Source organism: Melospiza melodia, chromosome 5 (assembly GCF_035770615.1).
Source record: "Melospiza melodia melodia isolate bMelMel2 chromosome 5, bMelMel2.pri, whole genome shotgun sequence".
Classification (NCBI taxonomy): domain Eukaryota; kingdom Metazoa; phylum Chordata; class Aves; order Passeriformes; family Passerellidae; genus Melospiza; species Melospiza melodia.
In genome coordinates, this window is record NC_086198.1 from 70,368,251 (window position 1) to 70,394,219 (window position 25,969).

Consider the following 25,969-nt stretch of genomic DNA (forward strand, 5'->3'; position numbering starts at 1 on the left):
GGCTACTTAGAAATGCACTGGAAACTAATCAGACCTTGATTGCTTCAGTCCTGACATGTTGGCTTAACTCCCATTTTCCCTGGTTATGTTGAGAAAACCTGTCATATTATGTGTAATCCAGTCCTCTGAGTTTAAGCAAATTAAACACTTGGGATCAAATTCACACATAATGTAAGACCATAAACTTAATAGAATTATACCAAAGACAATTTTTTTTTTCTCAGTGATGTTATTTAATGGCTCTTTTGCATAGTGATTTGCGGATTTATGAAGCAGTTTAGTGGCCCTGTGGACTTCACTCCATTATGTCCAAAAATCTTTCTCCATCCTGTATGTTGAATGTCTGCAATGATTTAATATAACTAATCCAACTTAAGGAGGAAAGAAAATTCTGTCTCTGTGACAACTCAATTTTGAGTTTCTTTGCTGAAACTCTCAGCAAGATACCAACTAATGCCAAATTTGATACCATTTTTATAAAGCAGGCACTTGTCCACAGTGAGCTGGATTAAGGCCACTTACCTAACAGTATTTTCAGGGCAGGAATTTATCTTTAGATGTTACTGCTGATGCCAGATTTTACTAGTAATCATAGATCTTTTTTTGAAATTATAATTTTAAAAAATACTGACTTCAGAATGTTTCCTGTAAATGAAGGCTGTGGACCCAGGCTCTATAGGCTGCAATTATTTTATTCTAGCATAATGAAATGAAAGGTGTAGCCAGGAATGAGCATGCCACCCTTCAGGTGCTGTTAGGAACAGAGGCGTCTGTAGAAATGTTAGTAGTTCTCTCTTTATTTGAATGATTTCCCCAGCATAGCAGAGGAACAATAAACGGGCCTTAGGCTCTTGCTGAAAAAAAGCATCATCTGCTAAGGAAAGGGGAATTCTAAGATGAGGTTTGCCCTAGCTGAACTCTGCTCTTGCTTCTCTCAGAGATTTGCTATGTGACCTCCAGTTAGCTATTTAACAACCTTGGGCCTATTGTCACGTGTGTGAATTTAATATACTTACACTGCTCTGCCTTGGAGAAAGGCATGGGCCTCGACTTGCTTGTGTTTGAAGAGAACCTGAGATTATTACATTAACTGTGTCATATAAATGCTAGATGCTGTGAATTTGTGGTGAGCACATGGCGCGGGGACAGTCCCAAAAGAGCATCTGTGAAGATAAATGTTATCTGCATGAATGGCAATACAAAGCACCAACTGAGGGCAGTAAATTACATTCCAGCCTACGGTTCTGGATTTTGCAAGTGCCTGGGCTCCTGTGTACCTCCTAATTAGGCGGGGTGAGCATGTTCCAAAGCACAGTGCCGCCGTTCCTGCCACACATCCACGTCGTCCTGCCTTCCTGTCCTTCACCCCGCTGCCTGCCGGTATGGCTGTGCACGCACCGAGGCCGGGATTCCCAGCCCCGTGGCCATTCCAGGCCCGGGGATTAAAGCACCGCGGCTCCTGTCGGAGGGCCCGTCCGGAGGGGCGGTGGGCGCAGCGCCCCCGCGCCCCCTCGGCCCCGCAGCGCATTGGCTGCGGCGGCGGCCGCCCCGCCAGGCCCGCTGGGTGCCCTGTGCCCGGCACTGCCTCTGACCTTCCCTTCCTTTCCCTTCCCTTCCCGTCCCCGGCGCTGTCAGAGCGCATCAGCGGGCGCGGCGCTGCGATGGAGCGGCGAGCGGCAACGGCAGCCGCCGGGAGAGGAGGAAGAGGAGGAGGAGGAGGAAGGGAGAGATTAGCGCGGTGCCGGCTGGCGCAGAGGCGCGGCTGAGCGCTCCAGCGGGAGCCCGGGGCCCTGCGGACCGTGCGAGCGGCACAGGCGGAAGGAGCGGAGATGCGGCCGCTCTCCCCGCGCTGCTGAAGCTCCCGGTCACTCGGCCGGAGGAGGGAGGCCGGGAAGGTCCGTCCTTCTCGCCGCTCTGCGGGCGCAAAGGGTGCCTGTGCAGTCCCCTCCTCTCGCTTTTATCCCAGCCCCGGAGCAGGAGCCGCCGCCGCCCCCTATCCCTTCCTGCGCTCTTCCCACCATGAGCGGGGCTGTTTTCACCTTATAAAGATGGCGGTGTGGGATCGCTGCAACCTTTAGACTAATGACTGTCAGAAACATCGCCTCCATCTGTAATATGGTGAGTGCTGGCGGGGGGCGGGCGGGGCGGCTGCCCCTGCGGGGGCCGGCTGGGGGCTGCTCCGGGGCGCAGCCCAACCTCGCAGCTCCGTCCCGTCCCCAGCGGCAGGGGAGCCGGGCAGGCTGCCGAGAAGTGCCCGGGATGGAGTTGGCCGAAGGAGAGTGACGATGTCCCGAGGAGTTTTCCGGGAGCAGCCCGGGCGTGGGCCGGGGAGGGACGCAGATGCAGAACCGGTGCGAGGCCCCCGGAGCGGGTCTGACCCCGGCCGAGGCGCGTTGCAGACGGAGCCGTGGCCCGCCCTTCCTCCGCCTGCCCTTCCTCCTGCCCTAATACTGCGAAAGGACCAAAGTTGGGTTCTGAATCCACATTAAATCAGTGACCCTGTTTAACCCTCTCAGGCAGGCACCCTGCGCTCTCCTAGGGCCAGCAGCTCCCCAGATTACACAGAGAAGAAGGATGATTAGATGCCTAATAACACTTTTAGATCCCGATGCTAGGTGGTTGCTCTAGGAAGTCTTTGCTTTAGAGCTAACTGGGTTTAACTTGCACTGCATGCTGCTCGAAGAGAACTGGTGTTTATAAAGTACTCTTGAATCACTTAGCTTTCTCAAAACCAATTAGGCAATTAGGAAGGAACAAGGAAACGTTTGTATTTTTGTTATGTTCACTTTGCTACTTTTCTCCCCATGGAACAGTTGAAACGATGCTTTCTGCATTATGTTTGGGTTTAATTTTAATTCTAACAAACTTGGAGCACCTAATTTGGTTTAGGTTTTTGAAATTTCTTGGCAGGAGGAGGAAAAGCTCAAACTCTGTCAAAGACTTTTTAATACTGTGAGACTGTAGCAAACTTGCCAAATAAATAGTTGCGTGCTAAGCATCTCAATGCAAACAGAAGAGAATCCTATTTTTGTTCATTTTGGGTTTTTAGTCTGTATTTTTCACCCTTATTTCCAGGTTCTTCAAGAGCAGCTACACACAGTTGCCAGCTTCCCTCCATGTGGTACCCCAGCATGCCTTGTGCTGCTGATGCCACACATGCCATTTACCTGCCCTGGAGAATGGAGCCTGTCTCTAGGGTAAGGCAGTGGGCACAGCCCCGGAGGCCTGGCTGCTGCGGGGTCTGAGTGAGGGAGTGCAGAGTGCAAGCCTGCTCCCCTTCCATGTGTCCACACTTCCACTTAAGTGCGATTGGTCTTTTGTTGCAAAAGAGATGCCTGGGAAATCCCATGCATAGCTTTCATTTGAACCTCAGCCCTCCCTTTGAAATGCCTGCTCTGAAACGCAGAGAGGGTGAGTTGGTTCTGAGGTTAAAAGAATTAATACAAAATCCAGATTTGTGGTATAATAACCTGGGTGCTCACCTTTCTTCATCAATAGTAACTAGTTTTCTGAACTCTTCATTGTTCTTAATGATTTCCAGTCCAATGAGCCACAAATACTGCAAAGAGAGCTTCAGGAAATGGTACAGGACTGAGGAGAAAACCTAGATGCACTTACCTTCTCTCTGAGGCAGGCTCCAGTTTTTACTGCTGATTAATGGTGGATGTGACGCCTTGCAAATTTTATAAAAGAACACTGCATGAAGGGGAGCTGGAGACTCATAGGTGGATGTAAGACCTTGGTATAAAGTACTAGGAACTCTGATTTTTTCATGTGCTTCAGACAGATGCACTTGCATGCAGCACAGTTCTCCCAAAGACTGAACAGATTCACAACAGAACTGATGAAGTTCTTGCAGGGGTATGCTGCTCAGCTGTCATTGCCAGTAAATCCTGTAAAAGTAGCATCTGAGAGGTGGAGAGACTAAAGGGAAGAAGGAGAGCCCCAAGCAGAAAAGGGGGCATACCAGGATTCATACTTCAAGACAATTCTAGCTGATGGTACTGTGACAGAAGGTGTAGTCTATTCAATGTTACTGATGTTTTAAGGCTACACATTCCTTGAGGTCTGTGTACTTAGCGTTTAGAGATGCCATGTTGTGTTGGTCACATTTAGTTTTTTCTGGATAACCCTCAGGGACTGGAAATTCTTTTAGGCAAAAACAATGGAGTTTTAGACAGCTACAGGAATTTGGGGCTGTAAGAGAAATACAAATTCTTTCAAGTGCTGGCAACGTTGCATTATGGCTCCTCCAAAAATGTGTCCACTCTGATGAGGTGATGGACTTGAACTCGGTGGTCTGTAGAAGGAGCTATGACAACCTTCCAGAGGGCTAGAGGTATAAAAGTAAACCTTTGCCTTTTTAAAACCTAAATATTTGCCCTAAATATAGTTTGATTTAGGACATCTGTAGAAATCTATCTAGAAAGATGCTGAGATGCTGATTCCCAGACCTTGTTCCTGCACTATAATGTAGTGCTTGAAAACTGAGCTACAGACAAGCTGTGGACTAAGAAATAGCTGTATAGTTCTTTAGCAATATAATATGTTTTTCTATATAATGCTACATAATAATAGGTTTCTAAGTTTTTTAACTGGTTAAACTCAGTAATCTTAAAAAGGGTGTTCTGGTCTTTATTTTTTTCCCATTCCGTTTTAGAGTGTTCACAGAGGGTTTTCCATTTTTTGAAAAAAACCCCAAAATCTAAACAAAGATATCTGGTTGGTTTTTAGGTGTGGTGGGGGAAGTAGAGGAAGAGAGACAGAGGCAGCAATTGGTCCTGAAATGCTTGTCCTTCCCTGAATGCAACTTAGATTGTGTTTTCAATGGTAGTCCTTGACAAAGTTTTTTGAGTGTGTTTGTTCAATGTTTGCTCGCATGTCCTGAAGGGAAAAATATTACTGAAATTTAACTGAATTAATTGAAAAACCTGGCTAGCCAGCATTTTTGGATGTATGCTTGCTATTAAGTTGACTGCCTGATATTTGATATCTTGGGTTGTAATTTTGATCTCCTAAAGATGGTAGAGGTCATTAGTCTTTTCAGGAAGGATCAAAACAAGTGTAGTGAAGCAAGAAAGACAGGAACAGTATTTAACTCACTTGCAAAAGATCCTTAGTACTATATATTCACTGGATAAGCTCTCACATGCTGAGATAGACACAGTAGGAGCTAGCCAGTAAGAAACAAATATTTGACTGGGGAAGTTTCCACTTGGCACATTTACTTGTAGTAAATATTTAAATGCACAACTCTCTAGAATTAAACAAAATTCCTCTATTGTCTTTTACCAGTTTTGTCCTCTAAGTTATAATAATAGCAATAGTTTAGTTATTATTCACTGATTTGTTTAATGAGAATTAAGAGCTAAAACTTGTTCTGAATGGGTGGAGAGGATGAAGGCAACTGTGCCTGAGGGATCAGTAGGATTCTTATGTGGGCATGTTGGCCATGTTCACTGAGAAGGAGGTGTAGTCCACAGGATGTTCAACTTACCTGCCCTTCAGCCCCTGTGAAATCTCATTCACTCTGTCTGCACACCATTTTCACACTGAGGGATACACTTGTATACCATGTATACGAGTTCTCATCTTTTATGTAGGACAGCTACAACAGATGTGAAGAAGCATAGAATACATTGAAAAAACTCTATTTGAGGGAATACCAACAGTCAGTGCCTCCTAACACTGGGAGACTGTAGGCACCAGCTAGGGATGTGCTGTAATTCTCTTTGCTTATTGTTTCTGTGGAATAACCCAATGACTCAAGTACCAAATTCTGGTTCATGGGTAGACAGGCATGCTGGCATTTCATGCTTACTGAAATCCTCTGCAGTATGTTTCTCAGTTGATGATCTTTAGGTAAAGCCTTGAGTTCTGAGTTAAGCTCATGCTGCAGCTGTGGCCTAGGGATATTACTGTTATGTGCAGTGAAGGACATCTAACCATTTCAGAATGTATTGACATACATTTACTGAATCTGGCTAACAAGCTCTGTGGATCATATTTCTCTCTTTTAGAATTCTGTTGAGAACAGGCATTAATTCCCTGCCTTTCATATTTTTGTAATAGTATCTCAAATATTCCAATTAGAACTTCATAGGGCTCTGACAATTAATGAACAGAATAATCTAAACACATTCAGTGTTCTCTGATACAAGGTATTATCTGAGATACCTCATAGTTACTCCTGGTAGTTGTTGTATAGATATCCTTTGAAATAAAAGTTGCCATTCCTTGGATTAATTTTGGAATATCATGTTACTCTTTCTTCTCATAGTCTCATGAGTTTCAGAAAAATAGCTGTTTTTCTGCATGAAAACATTCACACAATTCATCAGGAATTATGTGAACACCTGTGAATTGCAGCTTTCATTTTAAAATAAACAAACAAACAAAGTGTTTCTAACAATTCTAGAAACTGGTTATAGAGAAAAAATATACAAGCCTAGGAGTCTCTACATTCAGGAAACAAATAAGAATAAATGTTGGGATTTTTTTGTTTATTTAATAGCATGATTTTAGAGATTAATGGCAGCATTTGTTTGCATATAGGGCATTGGCAGAATGAAGACTCGAACTAGAGATTTGGAAAAGGCTTTATACAAAAAAAACTTATGATTTTAATGCCGCGGAAATTCTAAAATCCTGTTTCATACAGGAATAGTAAGAATATTATTTGGCTACAGAATTGATCACTATGATTTTCAATTGGATTTATTCATTTGGACAACCTGCAGTGTATATTTCTTCATGTCTCATATATCTTCCCATAAATACAGATAAAGGCAAAATAATACATGCCAGACAATAAAAACAGTTATCGGAAGGCATATTTAGATTGATAAAGGAAAATAAATTTTTACATCGGATAAGATGTAGACAGTTCAAGCAATGCAGTTTTTCTCAAGAGTGACAATTTCAATATGACATAGAAAATATAGAAACAAAAATATGAAAAGTATGGAGAATATGAAGTGTAATCTTTGTAATAGCTTCATGAAGTAATGAGAAACTTGAGAGTATGACTGACAAATGGGCACTGGACTAACAGACAGGAAGTGTGCATTCCAGGAAAAGATGAATGGAAGTCCATAAAAGATATTTTTTATTGGATTGAGGAGTATACGCAAAATGAGAAACATCCTAATATATACTTCCCAAAGTATAACCTTGAGTAATGGCTGAAGTTTGTCTTGCATGAATACCTTTTAATGGCTAAAGTGGTTCTTATGTACTTACTAGCTGTTTAGAAAGTAAGTACAAAAGGACAATTCATGAACACGACATGTAGTGTACAGTGTGTTTGTTTTAGATGCACGTAGTCTTCGGCTTCATATTGCTGAATTAAGAATAAACCAGTGATTATACTAAACACCTCAGTAAAGGAACCTCTTAGTTATAGCTCAGCAAGGCTGAGTGAATCTGAATTGTGGAAGAAATGACATTAAAAGCAGACTCTGGACCCTGATTAACTGTGTGTGATGGGCAAGTGCCACACAGGAGGTTCGGTTCGGATGGATTTGACAAGGCACAGTCTGTGGGGTCTAAGTCCTGGCCAGTCAGAGAAGCAGTGAGCCAGTTCTCTTCTGCTGACCTTCCTTTAGCCGCAGAAACTGTCCTTGGCTGGCTGTTTTGTAGGTATGCTTACATACATTTATTACATACATCACGTGCTTAACACCCCAGGATATCAGTGCTTCTGGGGAAGAAGCATCCTCAGGGTCAGGACTCCACTGTAAGCATGGACTTGGGTGTGCTCAGCCATTGCAGAAAAGGCTGTTGTGCTGAGGGTTTCAAACCAGCCATTACTGGATATTGCATGTTTCAGGTATTTAACTTGATTTTTTGATTTCACACATAACAACTGTATGTAAAGTATCCTATGACAAGAAAGTCTCCCACTGTACACTGAATGTGATAAACCTGTGTTATTCCTGATGTAGGTCAGACAAAGTTGGAGATTTCCAATGATAGGAACTACATCGCATTTCCTAAAGTCTTACTGGAATCTACATTACAGTAATTTGAACTTGGTACTTCTCATCCTGGCCATTGCTGAGGCCAAGAACAGACTAGTTTCTTTCTGTAACAAATTGTAGACTTGAAAATATTGTCATGCCCTTTTCCTGCATTATGCAGCCTTTTCTGTCTTATGCAACACAACCCCATTAAACGTGTTTTTATAGGTCACTTTTCTCTTGAGTTGGGTCCTCCGTTTTGACTGGCTTCTTTTGGATTCTTTCCAGTTACCTTTATCTTACTTGAAACCAGGCACAGGCACCCAAACCTGGATGTAAGATGTCTTACCACTGACAAGTTAAACAGGAAAGTTACTTTAAGATCTTTGTAGACTACCACCTGCAAGTGTTGATTACGTTGTCAACATTTTTTGCTGTGGTTATGGGGAAATTTTTAAGTAACACTGCATACCTGTGGCTTATTCTTCTTGTACAACACATAGACTTCCCCTTCCTTCCTTCCTTCCTTCCTTCCTTCCTTCCTTCCTTCCTTCCTTCCTTCCTTCCTTCCTTCCTTCCTTCCTTCCTTCCTTCCTTCCTTCCTTCCTTCCTTCCTTCCTTCCTTCCTTCCTTCCTTCCTTCCTTCCTTCCTTCCTTCCTTCCTTCCTTCCTTCCTTCCGCCCCTTCCGCCCCTTCCGCCCCTTCCGCCCCTTCCGCCCCTTCCTTCCTTCCTTCCTTCCTTCCTTCCTTCCTTCCTTCCTTCCTTCCTTCCTTCCTTCCTTCCTTCCTTCCTTCCTTCCTTCCTTCCTTCCTTCCTTCCTTCCTTCCTTCCTTCCTTCCTTCCTTCCTTCCTTCCTTCCTTCCTTCCTTCCTTCCTTCCTTCCTTCCTTCCTTCCCTGAAATGTTACTACCTTAGTCAGCTGTTTCCCATTTTGTACATGGTGATTCTTCTCTTCATGTGCAGAATCTTGCACTTGTCTCAGGTCCTTACAGGATTTCTCTAAAAGAAAAATACTGTAAAAACTATTTTTAATTTTAAACCTGTCCTGCAACATAGCTGCAGCCCTCATTACTCAACCTTGTATGGAGATTTAATGAACATATTCCTACTTCTGTCTCCAAGTTATCAGAGTATCCCAGCTGGTGCAGCTGTGATGAAGTTTAGAAGGTGCCTTGCTTTTCAAATGCTCTGAGGCAGCACATATGCAGTCTAGGTGGTCTAGACAAAAATGTTACTGAAGAAGTTAATAGTTTGTAGGCAAATCTTAGTTTCATTTTGACTCATGAGACCATCTTGAGGCTCTGCGTTCTGAAGAAGGAAATTGGCCAAAACCAATGGTCTTGCTGCTTCCTCCAGAAAAAGCCTGGGTGCCATGAATCCAAGAAAAACTAAGCTGGGGATACTGAAAGACTCACAAGAGAATTTTGAGTTGCAGTTTGGTAAAAGCTGTCTAATCTTGGAAAGTTTAAAGGTCAATATTTTTTTTTAATTACTTATGGATATAGACACTGGACTTGCAGCACTTCAATAGAACCTCATTTGCAGTACTTGGTTGCTTTGTGCTTTGAGAAAACCAAGTTTATCAGCTATGTAAGACTGAGTACCTTAAAAACTCTGTCCAAGGTTTTAAGTGGTTCAGGATTTCCGGTCTTGCAATTTTTATCCATTTCTTGGAAACCACACAGAATAGGGCTGAAGCTATTTGTGGTATATGTGATACTTAGGTCTGTAAATAGAGATAGCTTAGTGTACCCAGCAAGAAAAAAGGTTAGGCCTCTCCTTTCAAGCTCTTATAATTTGCCTTAATGATCAGAAGACTCTCTGGAAAAAACACACAAAAATAATTTATTTAGATATATTTTGATAAAGCATCTCTCCTAAAAAAATTTGAATACACAGTGGTTTTTCAGTCAGTCAAGGTTCTTTTGCTGTTTACTATGATCTCCTCTGTGTTTTCATAGACTCGTCTCTTTCCTCTTTCTTCTTGTGGTCAAAAAGACCCAAAATAGCTTTGCTGGAGGAACAAAAAGCACTTCCTCACAGAATGAAGGGAGAGCTAATCTGGTTAAATTCAACCATCTTGTGGGACTTAGACTTTATAAAATTACAGAAATTCTTCACATTTGGCATTTAATATAGATGAGTTTTTAAGAAGGCTGGTTCAGCTATTTCAGTTACTCACCATATCTCTCTGAAAGTCGAGGTCATTCCTGAGGATAGCCAAAGACCAGCACTGGGGACAGGTGATGCATCTTTGAAAGCAGCTGCATGTATGCTGCATGCTGTGCTATTGCTAGTTCTCCTTTTACTCTTGGTTCTTTGTTGCTTCTGGGTACTAATTTCAGGTTTTTACAATTGCCTCCTCTCTTTTGAGTTATCCATCACTGCCATTTTTTAGCCAGGAGGTCTTCCTCATCTTTCTTTATTCTCTTTTTTCCTTCCCTTCCATGTGCTGTGCCTTCCAAAATCCTTCAACTCAGGCTGCCTAGCCCTGAAGCCATTTCTATTTTTACTCTAATTTTTCTTCTACCAGCCCAAACATCATCATTAGTTTGTCTTAAGTCTTCAGTTTCTCCCTTCAAGAAATTATTGTGTTGCTCTTGCTTTCCCCAAATACTAAGAAAAAAGAAATCTAGTCTATAAATGTATATGGTCCGAAACCCTTCATACGGACCAGTCATCTTCCTTCATTATCTCTTGCTCTTCGTGTATTTAAGTTTCTGTTTTAATTATTCAATTTTTATATGTTTTTGTTACATTTTTTAGATTTTCTTGTGAACATGATATTTCTTCTTATTTCATTTTTTTGGTCTTTGTACAGACATATTATTCTGTACAAAGAAAAATTTAATTAATTTTTTATTTTTCATACCATGTTTCTGTTTATTTAGTGATACCCACTTAATAGGGGGCTTATGAAGGGTCTAATTTCTTTACTGTATCCGTTTACTTTAAATTAAACACATGTATATTTCTAGAAAGTTAGAGCCATTTTCATAGCTCTGTCACAGTACAAAGTTTAGTCTGATTTGCTGTCTTCTGTTGACAGTATCTTTCTTATTAGCTCTTGTCCATTTCTCATCCTCCATAAAATAATTGTATTTACATTACTTTTCTACATGTGATTTAATGAACTAATCTGGGGACTTCTTTTTTATCCTGACTTTTTTTTTTATATATATGCTAAAGTGTAAAGGAACAGCAGGGGTTTTTTTAACCTAATCTATTTCATGTGATCCAAAGCACAAATGAAACTCTTTGCAACATATTCAGAAATTTAAACTGAAAAGTAAACCAGCAGTCTTATTCTTTGGAAAGTCCAGGACAAAATAACAAGAGGAAAAAATATAGGTCATATGGGCTGAATGTTTTTGGAGCCATGCTGTGGCAAAAATCTTGGCCTGAATTGACCTGTGCTTGGCTATGTCTCTAGCTGTATGTCTTTTTACGAGGGCTGAATATTAATTGTTGAATTAAGTGGTAAAACTGGGAAATCAAGGTTCCAACACCACAGAATGCACAGTAGGAGTTTCCACATTGACCTAGTTCTCACCCTCATAAGGTCTGCATACCACAGTCACTCCACTGCATTTCCTTCACTAGTGTATTCTTTTAAGAAGGAGCCAGTCTCCTTTATTGTCTCTATACTCTGATATGACTTTATTTAATACTCCCAAATCCCACTTCAGTGACTTATGCAGCCTCTCCTCATTTCAGGCTCTGTAGCTACACTGCTGGTCTTGCTTATTTTTATGGAACTACAGTAGATTCAGCTGTGGTAGGATATTTCTCCTAGCTGAAGCTTTTAAAAAACAATAGAGAGTGGTTGCATTAAAATGTCTGAGCAGGTTTTCACTGTAGAAGTAATCAAAATTACTTGCTGGGAGTGAGAACAAACACAAATACGCTGGAAAAGCAGTCGTGGTTGATGTTTGCTGTAGAGTAACATCAGTAGACTAATGAATATGTTTTCCATTTTATATGGTTGATTTAATCTGAATTCTCAACCACCTTTAACACATCCCTAATAATATACTTTTTCCAGTTTAAACCTGGATTGGGTGTACAGTTCCTTGTATACTTTCTTGGAAAAATTTCCTTCTTCTGTCCTCATGTCAACTGCTTATTAAGGAGACGTCATATGCAAAACAAGTAATTTATATACAGTGTGACATGGTTGGAGTTTTACTAAGTGACCTGTCTACATTTTTTTCTCCATATAAGGAATATATCCTTCTTTGAAGCATCAGGTCTTTGTGCCTCTTACCCATGTTCCTAGACTTCTTTTTCCTTGGATCTAACAGTATCCTTTTGGAGACCTCAGAATAAATTAAAATCTAACTGAAATTACCTTTGATACAAGAAGGCCCTACTCCTAATGAAATCTGAGTGGGTTATGTCAGTTTACTCAAAAATTGAATTTAACCTCATGTTTTGTTGGGTCGCTGTCACATTGTACTTTATTTTATATTTGCAACAGCCAAGGCCTGGATTGGGAGAGGTAGAAAAGCTCCATGATGAGATGTTACTAAGCATGTGTTTTTTTCAACAGCAAGTACTTTAGAAATTTCTGTGCAATGTGGAGTTTTTATATTAAGATTGGTTAGTATGCATCATTAATTTATTTGGTTTTCAGTGATAATATTGTTTGGTTAATCCTGATTCTTGATCTTTCTCACAATATTTACAAGAAAATTTAAATACAAGAAAGGGTTTGTCCAGCCATCTGGCATCCTCTGGAGTAAGAAACCCTGGCCTGGAGGAAAGGCAAATGAGTAATGTAGGACAACTAATTAGCACAGCACTTGCATCATATTTGTCTAACAGAATACACTAACCTGTAGTTTCATGAAAGTGTAGGAGGTTACTTTTTAGAGATAATATTTTCCATGAACTGTAGAGGGAGAATTTATTTCAGTGTGGAGAATACTTCCTACAAAACTGGAAAAAAAACACCCATTTCATTTTTCTTTTAGGGAACTCGATTGTAATGTTCAAAGTGAATTCAAAGAAAACCTTTGCTTTGATCTGAATGCTGTACAATGAGTATTAATGTGAAGATGTTTTTCCTCAGAAGCTGCATTAATCTTCTGTAGTCATGTTTCTCTTGTATCAGACAAGGTTTTGAGGGTAACAGTGGCTGTTTGCTTCACTGCTAATATCAGATAGGCAAATATTTATCAGCTTCTTCCCTCTTGGAATGGTTTGCTGAATATGTGCATCTTTGGCAAGGCTGACTTTCCAAGCAATGAAACTAATCTTCATATGAGACTTACATAATTATCACACTGTCATCTCTGTTGAATGGTAGCCAATAATTGCTTTGTGTTAATCAATCTTTTTTCCCAAGTTTCCCACCAAGGCTTAGCAGAGTCTGGTGAGAACATATATCCCTTATGAATCTTCTAATGGAGGCCTGTGTCTGTAAGGTACTTCAGTCTCAAAGGATTTTCTGAGAAGTAACATATACTTGGTCTGAGCAATGAACTCTGTGTATGTAAGAGAAAGTGAGAGAATGGAAAAAGATCTGAGAAGGGAATACGAAATATGAAATCTTGGGAGCTTTCTGGAACTTGCCAACTTTAAGGAGAAGTTTTTACTTTCAAGGCTTGTAAATTCTCAAAGAGTACCTGTGCTGAGTTTCACACTGCTAATGCTGTTGACTAAATCTTCCTTTAATGAGTTGGCATGAAATAATAATCTGATTTGGCAAGCAGTGGTGATGGTAGGTGCAGTAAGGAAACAGAAATTAGGCCTTGGGGAGAAGATGGGGAAGGGACGTGAGAATTCTAAATCTGATTACCAGTTACTTTGAAAATTTTAGCTGATGAAGTCTAAGCAAATATCTGCCTTGACTTCACCAAGGCTTTCGACACTGTCTCTCACAATGTCCTCATAGACAAATTCAAGAAGTATGGTCTGGATGAGTGGACAGTGAGATGGATTGAGAACTGGTTGACTCCAGAGAGTCACAATCAGTGATACAGATTCTGGTTGGAGGCCTGACACTTGTGTCCCTCGTTATTCAATATTGGGAGTTGTTTAACTTATTCATCAATGACTTGGATGAAGGGGCAGATGCCTCCTCAGCAAGTTTGGTGATGGCACCAAGCTGGGAGGAGCAGCCAATACCCCAGAGTGCTGTGCAGCCCTTCAGAAGGGCCTTGCCAGGCTGGAGACATGGGCAGGGAGGAAATCCAGCAAAGCCAAGTGCAGGGTCCTGCACCTGGGGAGGAGTGACCGCATGCACCACCACAGGCTAGGACTGACCTGCTGGAAAGCAGCTGCAAAGGGAAAGACCTGGGGGTTCTGGTGGACAACAAACTGTCCACGAGCCAGCAGTGTGCCCATGGGGATGAGAAGGCCAAAGGTGGCCTGGGGGGCATTAGGAAGGACATTGCCAGCAGGCTGAGGGAGGGCATCCTGCCCCTCTACTCAGCCCTGGTGAGGCCACGCCAGGAGCACTGTGCCCAGCTCTGGGCTCCTCAGGGCAACAGAGACATGGAGCTCCTGGAGCAGGTCCAGTGGAGGGCAACAAAGATGAGTGAGGGATTGGAACATCTCTCTTGTGAGTAAAGGCTGAGGGAGCTGGGCCTGTTCAGCTTGGAGGAGAGAGAGCTGAGAGGGGAACTCATCAATATCTGTAAGTATCTGAAGTGAGGCTGTCAGAGGATGGGGCAAGCTTATAATGTGTATACGAGTGATGACAATTGCTTTGGCAGCAACCAACCTTACTTGCTTAGTAATTTAAGCTTGTTCAAAAATGGGCATTTTAATATAGCAAAATGACAGGTAACATACCAAATTAGTGGTTGTGCTTACAGACCAGCAGTTACTTAAACAACTTTGATGTTGAAGATACAGCTGAACATACTAAGGGATCTATCTTGGATTTATGTGCTCTTTAATGTTAGACAGGACAAAATAACAGATATATTACACTTGCTTTCAACATCTGTGGTGTTACTAGAACTGGGTGCCAATCTGAAACCCAGGTATTGTTACAGGCTGATGTTTAATTCAAAGGGATTCAGAGGAGTTTCAGTAATGCTTAGAAAACCTGCCTTCCATCTAAGAATTGGTTTTTAGGGTTGTATTTAAGATCAACTACTGTCTTTATGAGACAAGAGAGTAATGGGATCCAGATGGCCATGAACACAGTAAAAATAAAGGGGAGGTGGATGTGGGAAGAACCACTGCTGTGACCTGTTCATTTCTAGTCATCTGTTACTAGAGGGTCCATGTCAGGCCAGCTCAACTATCCAGATTTGCAAATATTTTTAGTGGCTCATGAGACTGTTGCGCCTATCAGTGAGACAGAGTTAGCGTGGCTAATCATAGCTAAAAGGAATTAATTATTTTTTGTCTCGATACTGTCCATAATTGTACTTTAGAATCTTAATATTCTAAATAATTTCTTCCTTTTTAATGTTTTGTTGTTGCTGTTGTTTGGTTTGTGTTCTGACATTTTTTCATTTTTTTTCCCCTTTGTATAGGGCACCAATGCCTCTGCTCTGGAAAAAGACATTGGCCCAGAGCAGTTTCCAATCAATGAACACTACTTTGGATTGGTCAATGTAAGTGGTCAATTTTGATGTTACTTGAAATTTGCTTAGTTCCTTGGTTTGGTTCTGTTTTGTTTTTCTCTCTCCCCTGGTCTCATCAATCTTATTCTAATGCAGGATTGTCTTTTTTTTTTTTTCAAGTGCTGCTCATGTTGCAATTTTAGGCAAAGTGGGTTGTAAAACTGTATCAGATGTTTGAAGATGGCTTCATACACCCCCAGGGAGAACAGTTCTATGAATATTTCCAGGGATTAGAACATACACTTAAATAAAATTAAAAGTCTATTTTAGGTGCGAAATAGGACGGAGGAAGTGATGAAAGTATGAACAAGTTTAGGTACAGCCTTCTGCATTGGCAACTCTTAGGAGGAGATTTTATTTGACCAAGGGGAAAATGAATGAGAAGAGTGTTTAATCACTTGTTTGTTCCCATAGAAATGATATAGATATAATAATTTTTTCCATTGAAAACATTAGTCATTCTGCTACTGAGCAGTAAGATAGAGCCCAGATATGGAATAAACTTAATGAAATCTAGTACAAAAAAATATTTTTCTTACAAGTGGAAACCTTTACTTTGTATCCTAGTTAATTTAGAACACCACAGTTTTTTCCATGAAGTGTCGTGGTGGATGTGGAAATATATTTCTACTGCAACTACTATATGGCAAAATGGCTGGTTTGTGACAGTGACAGGAGTCAGAATTTGAAAGAACAGCTAGTTTTGTTGTGATGCGCAGGGATTAATCTTGTTTTTAATTCTGCATGGCAGTTTGGGAACACCTGCTACTGTAACTCCGTGCTGCAGGCATTGTATTTTTGCCGGCCATTTCGGGAAAATGTATTATCATACAAGGCCCAACAGAAAAAGAAGGAAAACCTCTTGACTTGCCTGGCAGATCTTTTCCACAGTATTGCTACTCAGAAGAAAAAAGTTGGAGTTATTCCACCAAAGAAGTTCATATCAAGGTTACGAAAGGAGAATGGTAAGTGTAAAACTGAAAGGTATTAATGCATTGATCAAAGAAGTACAAATAAATATTGAGCAATGTGATCATATTAACCAGAAACAGAGGTAAGATTTGTAAATTGCTTTTAGTACTTTGTGGGGTGTATTATTATTTTAGCATCTGTGTAAATGATATTATGCTTGAAATAACCATAGCAGATTTCATAGGCTCCCAGAGGTGTGTGAATTAGTGATGTTTTCACAGCACGGTGGGGCAGACCTTCCTGTAGGGTGAGCTAGGGCTGGGAATAGGGTGACACTGCTGTAATTTTTAAATTTTTTTTTGTGGAGTATGTCAGAGAGAAACATTGAGGCCAGCTGGCAGTACAGAAACTGTGTGACCTAGGAAGGCTGCAGGCACCACCAATTCCAGAGGAATTGTCTGCAATGGAGGATAAGGAGCCGGGTACACATGGGGTGGTCAATCCACTCCACATCAGCTGCTGCTCTGGCTCTTGGAAGTGGTGGACACACTTGGTGAAACATCAGACCCCTTTTGAACATTAAGCTGGCAACAGCATACACCTAATCTTGTAGTAGTTCTGTCTAAGGGATATGAGGAACATCTTGAGATAGAGAAGCCTGTCACAGCTCCATTTTGGCCTGGATTCATATCGGTGTGCATGGTATGCTTAGAAACAGAGAGGCTTTGAATGAAGAGAAAAAGTATGAGTCAAACACCTGGAAGAAATTGCTTCCTGGTGACAGTATATAAATGGGCAGACTGTTCATTTCAGAGCAGACATTTGAAATCATGAAAAAGTTAACTGTGAGTCATCTAGTGATAAATGCCCCCACACTGTTGGGGATCACTTGTAAAGACTGGATCTTATGTTTTCAGCTTTTTTAAATTAGTGCCAGAGTCAGTGTGTATTACCCTGCTTATATGTCCAGGCTAGACACTACAAAGCCAATGGTTCTGTACAATATTTTCTGAGGAAATCCATGTGAACTTTTTCAGGAGCAGGGGATAAAAATACACATTTCTGGGAACGCACATTCTTTTTTCTTTGACATGGTAGGTGAGTTAAGCCTTTACTGGAGAAATCTGTACTAAATCACCACTGGGATATTTTCCCCTCTTCCTGCAAGGAATTCATATTGAACAAGACAAGTCTTTTCTCATCAGACTTGTGTGTGAAAAATGAGCTTTGTTAGGTGGTGTTATTATTATCACTTGAAGTGAGTTAACCTTGACTGGCTGCCAAGTACCCACCAAGCCTGTCTCTCACTCCTCCTCTTAGCAGGATGGGAGGAGAAGATAAGAGGAAAAAACCTCATGAGTTGAGATCAAAGTATTTTAATAAAAAAAAAAAAAGCCAAAAATTACATGCAGAAACAAAGGAAAACCAAAGGAGATTTATTCTCTACCTTCCATCAACAGATGATTTCCAGATACTACCTGGAACATAGGGCCTTGGCATGCGTAGAACTTTGTTTGGAAGAGATATATCTTAATAATGAAAACCCACCCATTTTTCTCTTAGATTTTAGTGATGAACATGAAGTCACATGGCACAAAATATGACTTTGGCCAGTTTTTGGGTCAGCTACCTCACCTATGTCCCCTTCCCAACCTCTTTCACACCCAGTCTACCAGACTTTGGGTGGGATGAGGGACAGCCTTGATGCTGTGCAAGCGCTGCTCAGCATCAGCTGAAACACTGGTACATCTTCACCTCCATTTTAGGCACACCTACAAAGCACAACATCCTGTGGGCTACTGTGAGGAAAGGTAACTCCATCCCAGACACAGTACACAAGTGTGTGTCAGCATCCTATGGCCTCAGTTTTCCCAGCCATGTGGCTTACTGTCAAAGCTCTGTGATGTTCCTGAGTGTCTGAGGGACTCAGAATATGGGGATGGAAGTCAGTGCTGACTAAAGTTAGGCAGTAAGTGTCTAGTGTAAGGAAGTAATTTAGGATGAGTCACTCTCTTGCTTACTTCATTGACTGTAATGGGAGCCTACACAACCAACTCTGATGAGTGTAACTATTCTAGACAGGTTGAGTTAGGTGAGATGAAGCTTTCCCCCAAAGTAACTTCATTGAAACCAGGGTGACTGGCTGCAAAACTGTTCTTTGGGATGATTCCAAATATTTTGCTGAGCAAGGGCCAGTACAAGTACTTGGGGAAAAATATGATTTTCTTTCTTTGAGGAAAGGATATTCAGCTGTACAAATCTTGACTCTCTTCACAGATCTCTTTGACAACTACATGCAGCAGGATGCACATGAGTTTTTAAATTACCTGCTCAACACCATTGCAGACATTTTGCAGGAGGAGAAGAAACAGGAAAAGCAAAATGGGAAACTGAAAAATGGCAACATGAATGAAGCTGAAGAGAACAATAAACAAGAACTGACCTGGGTGCATGAGATTTTTCAGGGAACACTGACTAACGAAACTAGATGTTTGAACTGTGAAACCGTAAGCATTGGGATAGATTTTTTTGTTGTTGTTGCCCATTAATAGATAGATACATTTTGTATATATGAATATATGAATCTTTTCAGACATCTGAGAATTGTGGATATTCCTGTAGAATTTACTTCTTGAAGTGAGTATATTCTTTTCTAAAAATTTATTTTTCTAAGCATTACTTGGCTAATCTCTGCCAAGTTTTGCTGTCCTAATACGTATGTCTACAGTTAAAATCCTTGCTAGTGAATCAGTACCTTTCCGTATCACTGTAACCTTGAGAACAGTTATTCACATCATATTTATAAAAGTGAAGTGTTAAGATGATTTTTGTTTATTCCATCTTAAGAGTCTGACAGGTATACACAGGGTTCATTTTTAACAAACCGTTTTCTTTTATCTCCCTAATATTTTCTAGAGGATGATGTCAGTTTGAAATCCTTTATGTTTGAGCTATAAGTAAAAATTAATTTTTGTTGGGAAAACTGATTGCAAGTCTCCTATTGATTACTACTGTCTTTTTCAAACACATGCTCCTATTGAAAGAGCAAAAAAATAATTTTTTTAAATTGTTCCTGTGAGGTTGCATGAAAGAGTACCACAGGAAAAAAAAAATCTTTGGGGAGAACAGTGACACCTTCTACAAAGGTTGGAATTAATATCACCTAACCTTTGCTTGGTAAAGCAAAGTTGATAGGCATCAAGGATGAACTAGTTATCTCTACTCCTGCAGATGATGGAGATTGTGAAGGAGCTTCTGCAGGAAACTCTCTCCATCTCTCTCTAGGCTGTTTCAGGAAACAAAGTTTTTAGCAGTATCTGGTGTTCTGTTCCATACAGCTTGTCCTGGCTCCATGGTGTCACTAAGCTGTTGCAATTGTTAGTGCAGCAATGTGAGAACTGGGTTAACAAACTGATCTGGCCCAAGAATGACGTACTTTTACTAAGATCAGTGCTGCTACTATGGGCTTCCTCAAAGAAAACACAACATTAGATTAGCAGCATTAAGATGGGAGAAGGTGCCCAGAGAAGGTATCTTCAGAGAGCAAGCTGAGATTTACACAACTGAAGTTTGGTGAGATGAACTCTACCCATGTCCTACCAGATGTGTAAAAGAATATAGTCTGATATTTCTAATCATAAAGAATGATATTCCAAAAAATATGTGTGGCTTTTCCAGGAACTTGGTCAGAGGAGGATGGTGAGGAGAAGAGATACAATGATAGTTGACGTAAGATGTTGGAGCAAGTTTGGAACAAGCTTGTATAAGTGAACACATGACAGAGATACTGAAAATTAATTATTCAATCTATTTCAACTATAAAATCTTGGGTAATAGCAAGTTAAAATAAGTGAAAGGTTAGAATTATTTTTTAACTGACGAGCTTCTCTAAATAGTTGTGCCTTAATTCTAAATCATTATCTAATGTTTACTCTGAGAAACTGGTGAAGTGAGGATGTGTCCTTGGGTAACAGCATAACTGCACAATTCTGTACTTGTAACTCAAAGTGATGAAGCTTTATAGAAAATGTATCTTGTCTGTAGCTTCCTCTGAGTATAGAAATACTATAAACTACTCAGGATGTTTTTCCAGTGTGTTTTCCTTGGATTAGTGTAACTTGAAATCTTAAGAAAATAGTGAAACAGAATGAAAGTTATTCCTTTGCTAAAATATTCCTAAGTAGTACATGAAGGGTCATTCAGATTTCAGCAATTCTTATTCTCACTTACAAAGAGTGCCGTTTGAATCTGGTTTTCCAGCTACCTTTAGTTTTAATCTGTATTATTCTAGCTCTAAGTAGTTCATCTTCCCTTCCAGGAAATACTTGATGTGCAGGAATCAATAACAGAATTCCTAGCTTTTTGAGGCACTCTGATGAAGCACAATGCCTGCCAAGGACTTTTTCAAGTGTTTAAGTTCTCATGATACTCAGCGTGTCTGACAGAACTCTAGCTCCAGCTGTAGAGACACGATGTTCTCTGAAGCTTTGTTGCTTTATCTTTCAAATTTTAGCTGTATATTTATACTGCAGTCGATTGCTGCCAGTTTTGTGGATTCCTGTCCTCTGTGGGTCAAGTCACGTCTCAGGGAAGATTTTTGTTTGAAGAACTGCTGCTCATTTCAGTTGGGTGTGCATTATGCCTCTGTACATCCCTGATAATACCAAAATTAATCCAGCCAAAGGTGTTTCTCTGCATTCAGGTCTGATATGGGCTGCATTCACCAAGCTTCTAGTATCCCTGACATAACAACAAATTTGAGCTCAAGGTGGTACATAACTATCACATCCACAGCACTGCAAAAATCTGAGTGTGAGGGACTTCTGCCGGAACAATGGATTCATCTCCTCACAGAAGTTCTTGATTTGGACTTCACTATTTTCCCATCTGATTTAGTTATTCTAAAGAAATACAATAGGAGGCAAAAACATGGGGTGTTCATGCAGCATTGTATAAAAACATGGTTATGAATATGACTGAATTCATATGCAGTCAGTATTTCTGCAGTCTTTTGACTCAGTTGAAGTATTACAATAATTAGCCATTTGGATGATTTTTTGTTAATATTACTTCACCTTTGAGATTATGAATAATTTTCAATGCAAAAATCGGGATCTGATGTTCTGAAAATATTCTGACTTAAATATTTTAGATACAAACTCCTCAGTAAAGTTTTTCTCCTCTTGTTCTGTCTAAAAAAGAGATTGGCAACACCAAAATGATTTTGCAAAATATTATCACTGAGCCATTTTTACCTTTAATATTTTAATTTTTTTAAATCAAAATATTGACCAGGAACAATATCCAATGGGGAAATGTAGCCATGTCAACCAGAAATATAAACCCACACTTTTCAATACTTACTAGAGAGAAAGGATAACATGGTAAAGTATGACTTTTGTAACAGAAATATATTTGGAAATTATCTTCATTGCATCCTTAATAGTGGAAATAATTATGTAAGGATAAAATGTGAATGCATATTGTAATATGTTATACAAAGGGTAAACAATTTTCTGATAATAAAAGAAGGTAGGCTGTGTTACATAACAAGGAAAAACTTAATGCACCAATCCCAGATGATATAAGGGAGGATGCTTCACCTTTACTGAACAGTAGGCTGTCATTGATGGCCCATGGTTGGTGGGATTGGACAAGTGGAATAGACAGAAGCTAAATTATATGAAAGCTGGATTAGTAGAGTTACTAATAAATATCATACTGAACATTATTCAAACTGAACTAAAAAAAATTAAAGCATTGAAATTAATTACTTTTATCTAAGAGTAATTTGTACAGAAATAAATATCATTAGCATTTGTTAAAGATATAAACAGCATTTAGATGTATGGCATCTCTGTTTTACATGTATGTGTTTTGCAACAGGTTAGTAGCAAAGATGAAGATTTTCTTGACCTTTCTGTTGATGTGGAGCAGAACACATCGATTACACACTGTCTAAGGTAAATGAATGCATCTTTTCAGCAGATAACTCTAACTGCCAGATTTTTCAGGTCTAGTAGGCATAGAAAAGAAAAGTACAATAACATGATTTAGATTTGAACTTACCCAAAGTGGGAGAAAAAAACTTTAAACTGTATGTTTCCTCTAATGACAAAATGTACATTATTGTACTTTGCTTTACGCCCTTTCTCTTTCAATGTTTCTATTTGAAAGAGGAAAATAAATCAACTTTCAGGGAAAATAATTGATTGCTTTGTTGTCTGGAAGAATTGCTGCAGAATTATAATTGGCTTCAAAGAGATTTAAATGTGCTTCTACAGAAGTGCTTTGTTGATTAAGATTCGTAGACATATTAAAAGTTAAGTGTGTGTTTTGCAGAATGAGTTCTAGAGTCCATAGAGGGCAAAATATTTCAAAAGTCTATTTTATTATCAGAAATAGCTTATTCTGTGTCTCATCCTAAAATTATGTGACGTCTTTTATTCCAAATTTCTGTTCTGCTCCTAGTATATCCCTAACTTAAAAAATCTAGACATCAAAAAAATTTTCAGTCTTGCATGAGTGATTATTCTGAGAGATTTAACAAGTCCAGAGTTTTGACATTAATACAATAAACCTATATTTAAGACAATGTATTGCTGTTCAAAGGTAATGATTATCAATTGGTCAATCTCCTTCAAAATTCAAAATTGCTATCAAGGTTGAAATTGCATTATTCAGTTATCCTGGAATGCCTAGGAGGTGTTTCCTGGTGTGCCATCCCAAGGTGAGAGTTAAGAAAGAAAGAATGTGAGGTACTAACTATTTCCTGAATCAGAAAGCAGTGACTTCTCTGTGAATATGACAACTGTACTAAGTAGCTTCTGTAATAACTGAAAGGTTTTTTTCCTTCTCAGTTTCTGTTCAGTCTCCCTTAGGATGCTGTAGCAGTCCTTAGCCCTCAAGTAGCCCACACTGCATTAATTAGCGTGCCTGTAATAGGTGAGCAAACCAAAGAGAGGCTTTGGAAAGCAGTGCATTCTCTTTTTCTCCTGTAGTCTCTTTGCCTCTTCCAGTAGCTGAATCTTTGTTGGTATTACAGGTTTTTGTTTGCACACTTTTGAGTTCTTCGCTGGAGCCACTACCCTGAACTTGCCAGTATTACTTACCTTTCCCTATGGTGTTCAAAGTCAGTTTGAAATCCCACTTAGCTGCAAGGGTGCTGCAATGCCTTTGGAAGCCCTTTCTAATCTGAGTTTTTATTTGGTTCTGTGGTACTGGAGACTGAGCTCTGACATTTTCTTACAGCTGAGTTTGGTGAACATGTTAAAAACTGCTGCTGCATAGATGTTACCATCTGTCCGGCTTTCTCCAGTTTTTTATTTACATTCTTGATTTTTATCTTCTTGGAAAAGTTTTGGTGGGAATGGCCATTTTATGTAAAGGCAGATAAAACACTTCATTAAAAATACCAATAGCATTTCTTCTACTGAACAGACAGTGACTGTGGCTTAAGAGATGTAAGAACTGCATCTGCACAACTGCAACCAACAAGTGAATGGTGGAGTTGAAAGTGACTCCAAGGAGGTTATCCCCTATTTCATGTCAGAGAGGATGCTTATCCAACCTGTTCCAGAAGATCTTTTCAGCAGTATTATCTTGATTGTCTATCCCAGTCCTTCTTTAGTACTAGGAAGTTTTTCCTGCTGTGTAATATGAATATTTGGTGTTTCAGTTCAAGCCTATTTCTACTTGCCCTGAGTACTTGAGATATAAACCAGGGGTTGCCCCCATTCCCCTTCAGTGGCCTTTTACATACAGGAAGAATGTAATCACTTTTTAAAAAATTTAAACAGCCTAAGGTCATTCAACTTCTCCTTCTTAGGCCATCTTCTCTGGATCTCTACACATGTTTATTACTCTTCAGCCTTCTCTCCTATTGCACCTCTCTCTTGAACTCTGTCTTTCTTGAAGTTGCTGTCTAGAACAGGACATAATATTCCAAGAGAGATCAATACAATCCTGAGAAGAATGAATGCCCTAAGTCTCTTTATGCATTCCAGTGTAGAGCCTTTACTCCCACAGCATGACATGTATTTTGAAGTTTATCCATTGCTCCTTTTGGAAATAAAGGAAAGCAAAATCCCAATTTTTCTTTTCTTGAGGTGGTACAGGCCACTGTTTACAAATTGAATAGGAGGAGAGTTATCACCTCTCATCTATTCTATTGTGTTTTATGTTAGCAACATTTCAACTTCTGTTTAGAAAACATATATTCAGTTAAAATATGGATTTCCTCTCATTGCTGCTGGTATTATGCATTATTACACAAAATGTAAGTGCTTTTGTGGTTTCTTTCAATGAGAACATCCAAGTTATTACTCTTTTTGCAATCTTTGCTGTTTTCTTTTTTTTAACAACTGCTTTGCTGTGTCTTAATAGCTTTAAGGATTGCTGCATTTAAAAGGTCAAATACAGAAAAGCTGTGCAAGATAACATTTAAGTATAATGAATCTCTTTACCACTACAGATGACCGTTCTTTTATTTCTGTAGTTTTTCAAAATGTAAAAAGTCCTTGAGTGCTCAAGATGTCTAAAGGACAGAAATAATACAAGCCTCTGGCATGGTCTAAACCAACAGGACAGACAGCTGGGCCTAAAGCAATAAAAGTCTTATAACAAATATAGTATGTATCCATTGTTTTTATTTCCATTTGGAGTTGCAATGTTTATCAGTCAGTTTGATCCTGACTGGTGTAATAATTGATATTACACTAATAATTCTCTCATGTCTTAAAACACAAAATTAATACTATTTATGCATATAAGCAATAGGAAGCATCTTTCACACTGTAGCAGAGAGGCTGTAGAAGCACAAGGTCAATGATAAGTTAGTACATCTTGAGCAGGTATATTTAAAAATTTCTTTTTCTTGCTAAAATAACATATAAGCAGAATGCAGATTGGACTATTAATGGAACAGGAGAGAGTTAGACATATCTTGAAGCTAGCTTTGCAGGTCTAGAGAAGGGTTCTGCAAAGCTGTGGCTCTTGCACATGCAGACTTTGGGAACTCCAGCCAGTGATCTGTTGTTTTTAACTGTTCAACATCTATTAGAAGTGCCATGCTGAAAATTCTTGATTGCTGAAAGAGTTACTGAAGTTGAAATTATTTCAATTCTAACCATTTTCAGTGAAACATATTTTTCTAATACTACCAAGAATGGATACCACCATGTTACTAATAAATAAATAAATACTACTAATAATAAATAATAATAATAATAATAGATATTAATAGCATCAGAATAACCAGTATATATTAAAAGGAATTCAGAAACTCTTTGAGTTTAATTAACTTCCATGGGAGACTTGGAATAGAACAAACCAATATCTATCAAATTTCTACCATCTGCACATGTTTGTTCATGTTAGAAAAACATTTTTCCTTGCTTCAATTTGAGATGAGAAGAAAACTAATAAATTCCCCAAATTTGTTTGCTTTTTCTAAAATTGAGACTCTAGGCCTTGAAAATAAATATGAGACTCTTTCTCTAACAGCCAAC

General features: G+C 39.6%; 1 protein-coding gene across 1 annotated transcript in view; it reads left to right on the forward strand.

The window, feature by feature from the left end:
* Positions 1-1,603: 1,603 nt before the first annotated feature.
* The window catches only part of USP46 (ubiquitin specific peptidase 46), a 34,570-nt gene continuing 10,204 nt past the window's right edge, over positions 1,604-25,969 (forward strand). The window contains exons 1-5 of the mRNA XM_063157285.1: positions 1,604-2,118; positions 15,459-15,539; positions 16,300-16,513; positions 18,738-18,967; positions 22,347-22,423. Coding sequence (XP_063013355.1) covers positions 2,083-2,118; positions 15,459-15,539; positions 16,300-16,513; positions 18,738-18,967; positions 22,347-22,423 — 638 coding nt within the window. The 5' untranslated portion in view covers positions 1,604-2,082. The remainder of the gene's footprint in view (positions 2,119-15,458; positions 15,540-16,299; positions 16,514-18,737; positions 18,968-22,346; positions 22,424-25,969) is intronic.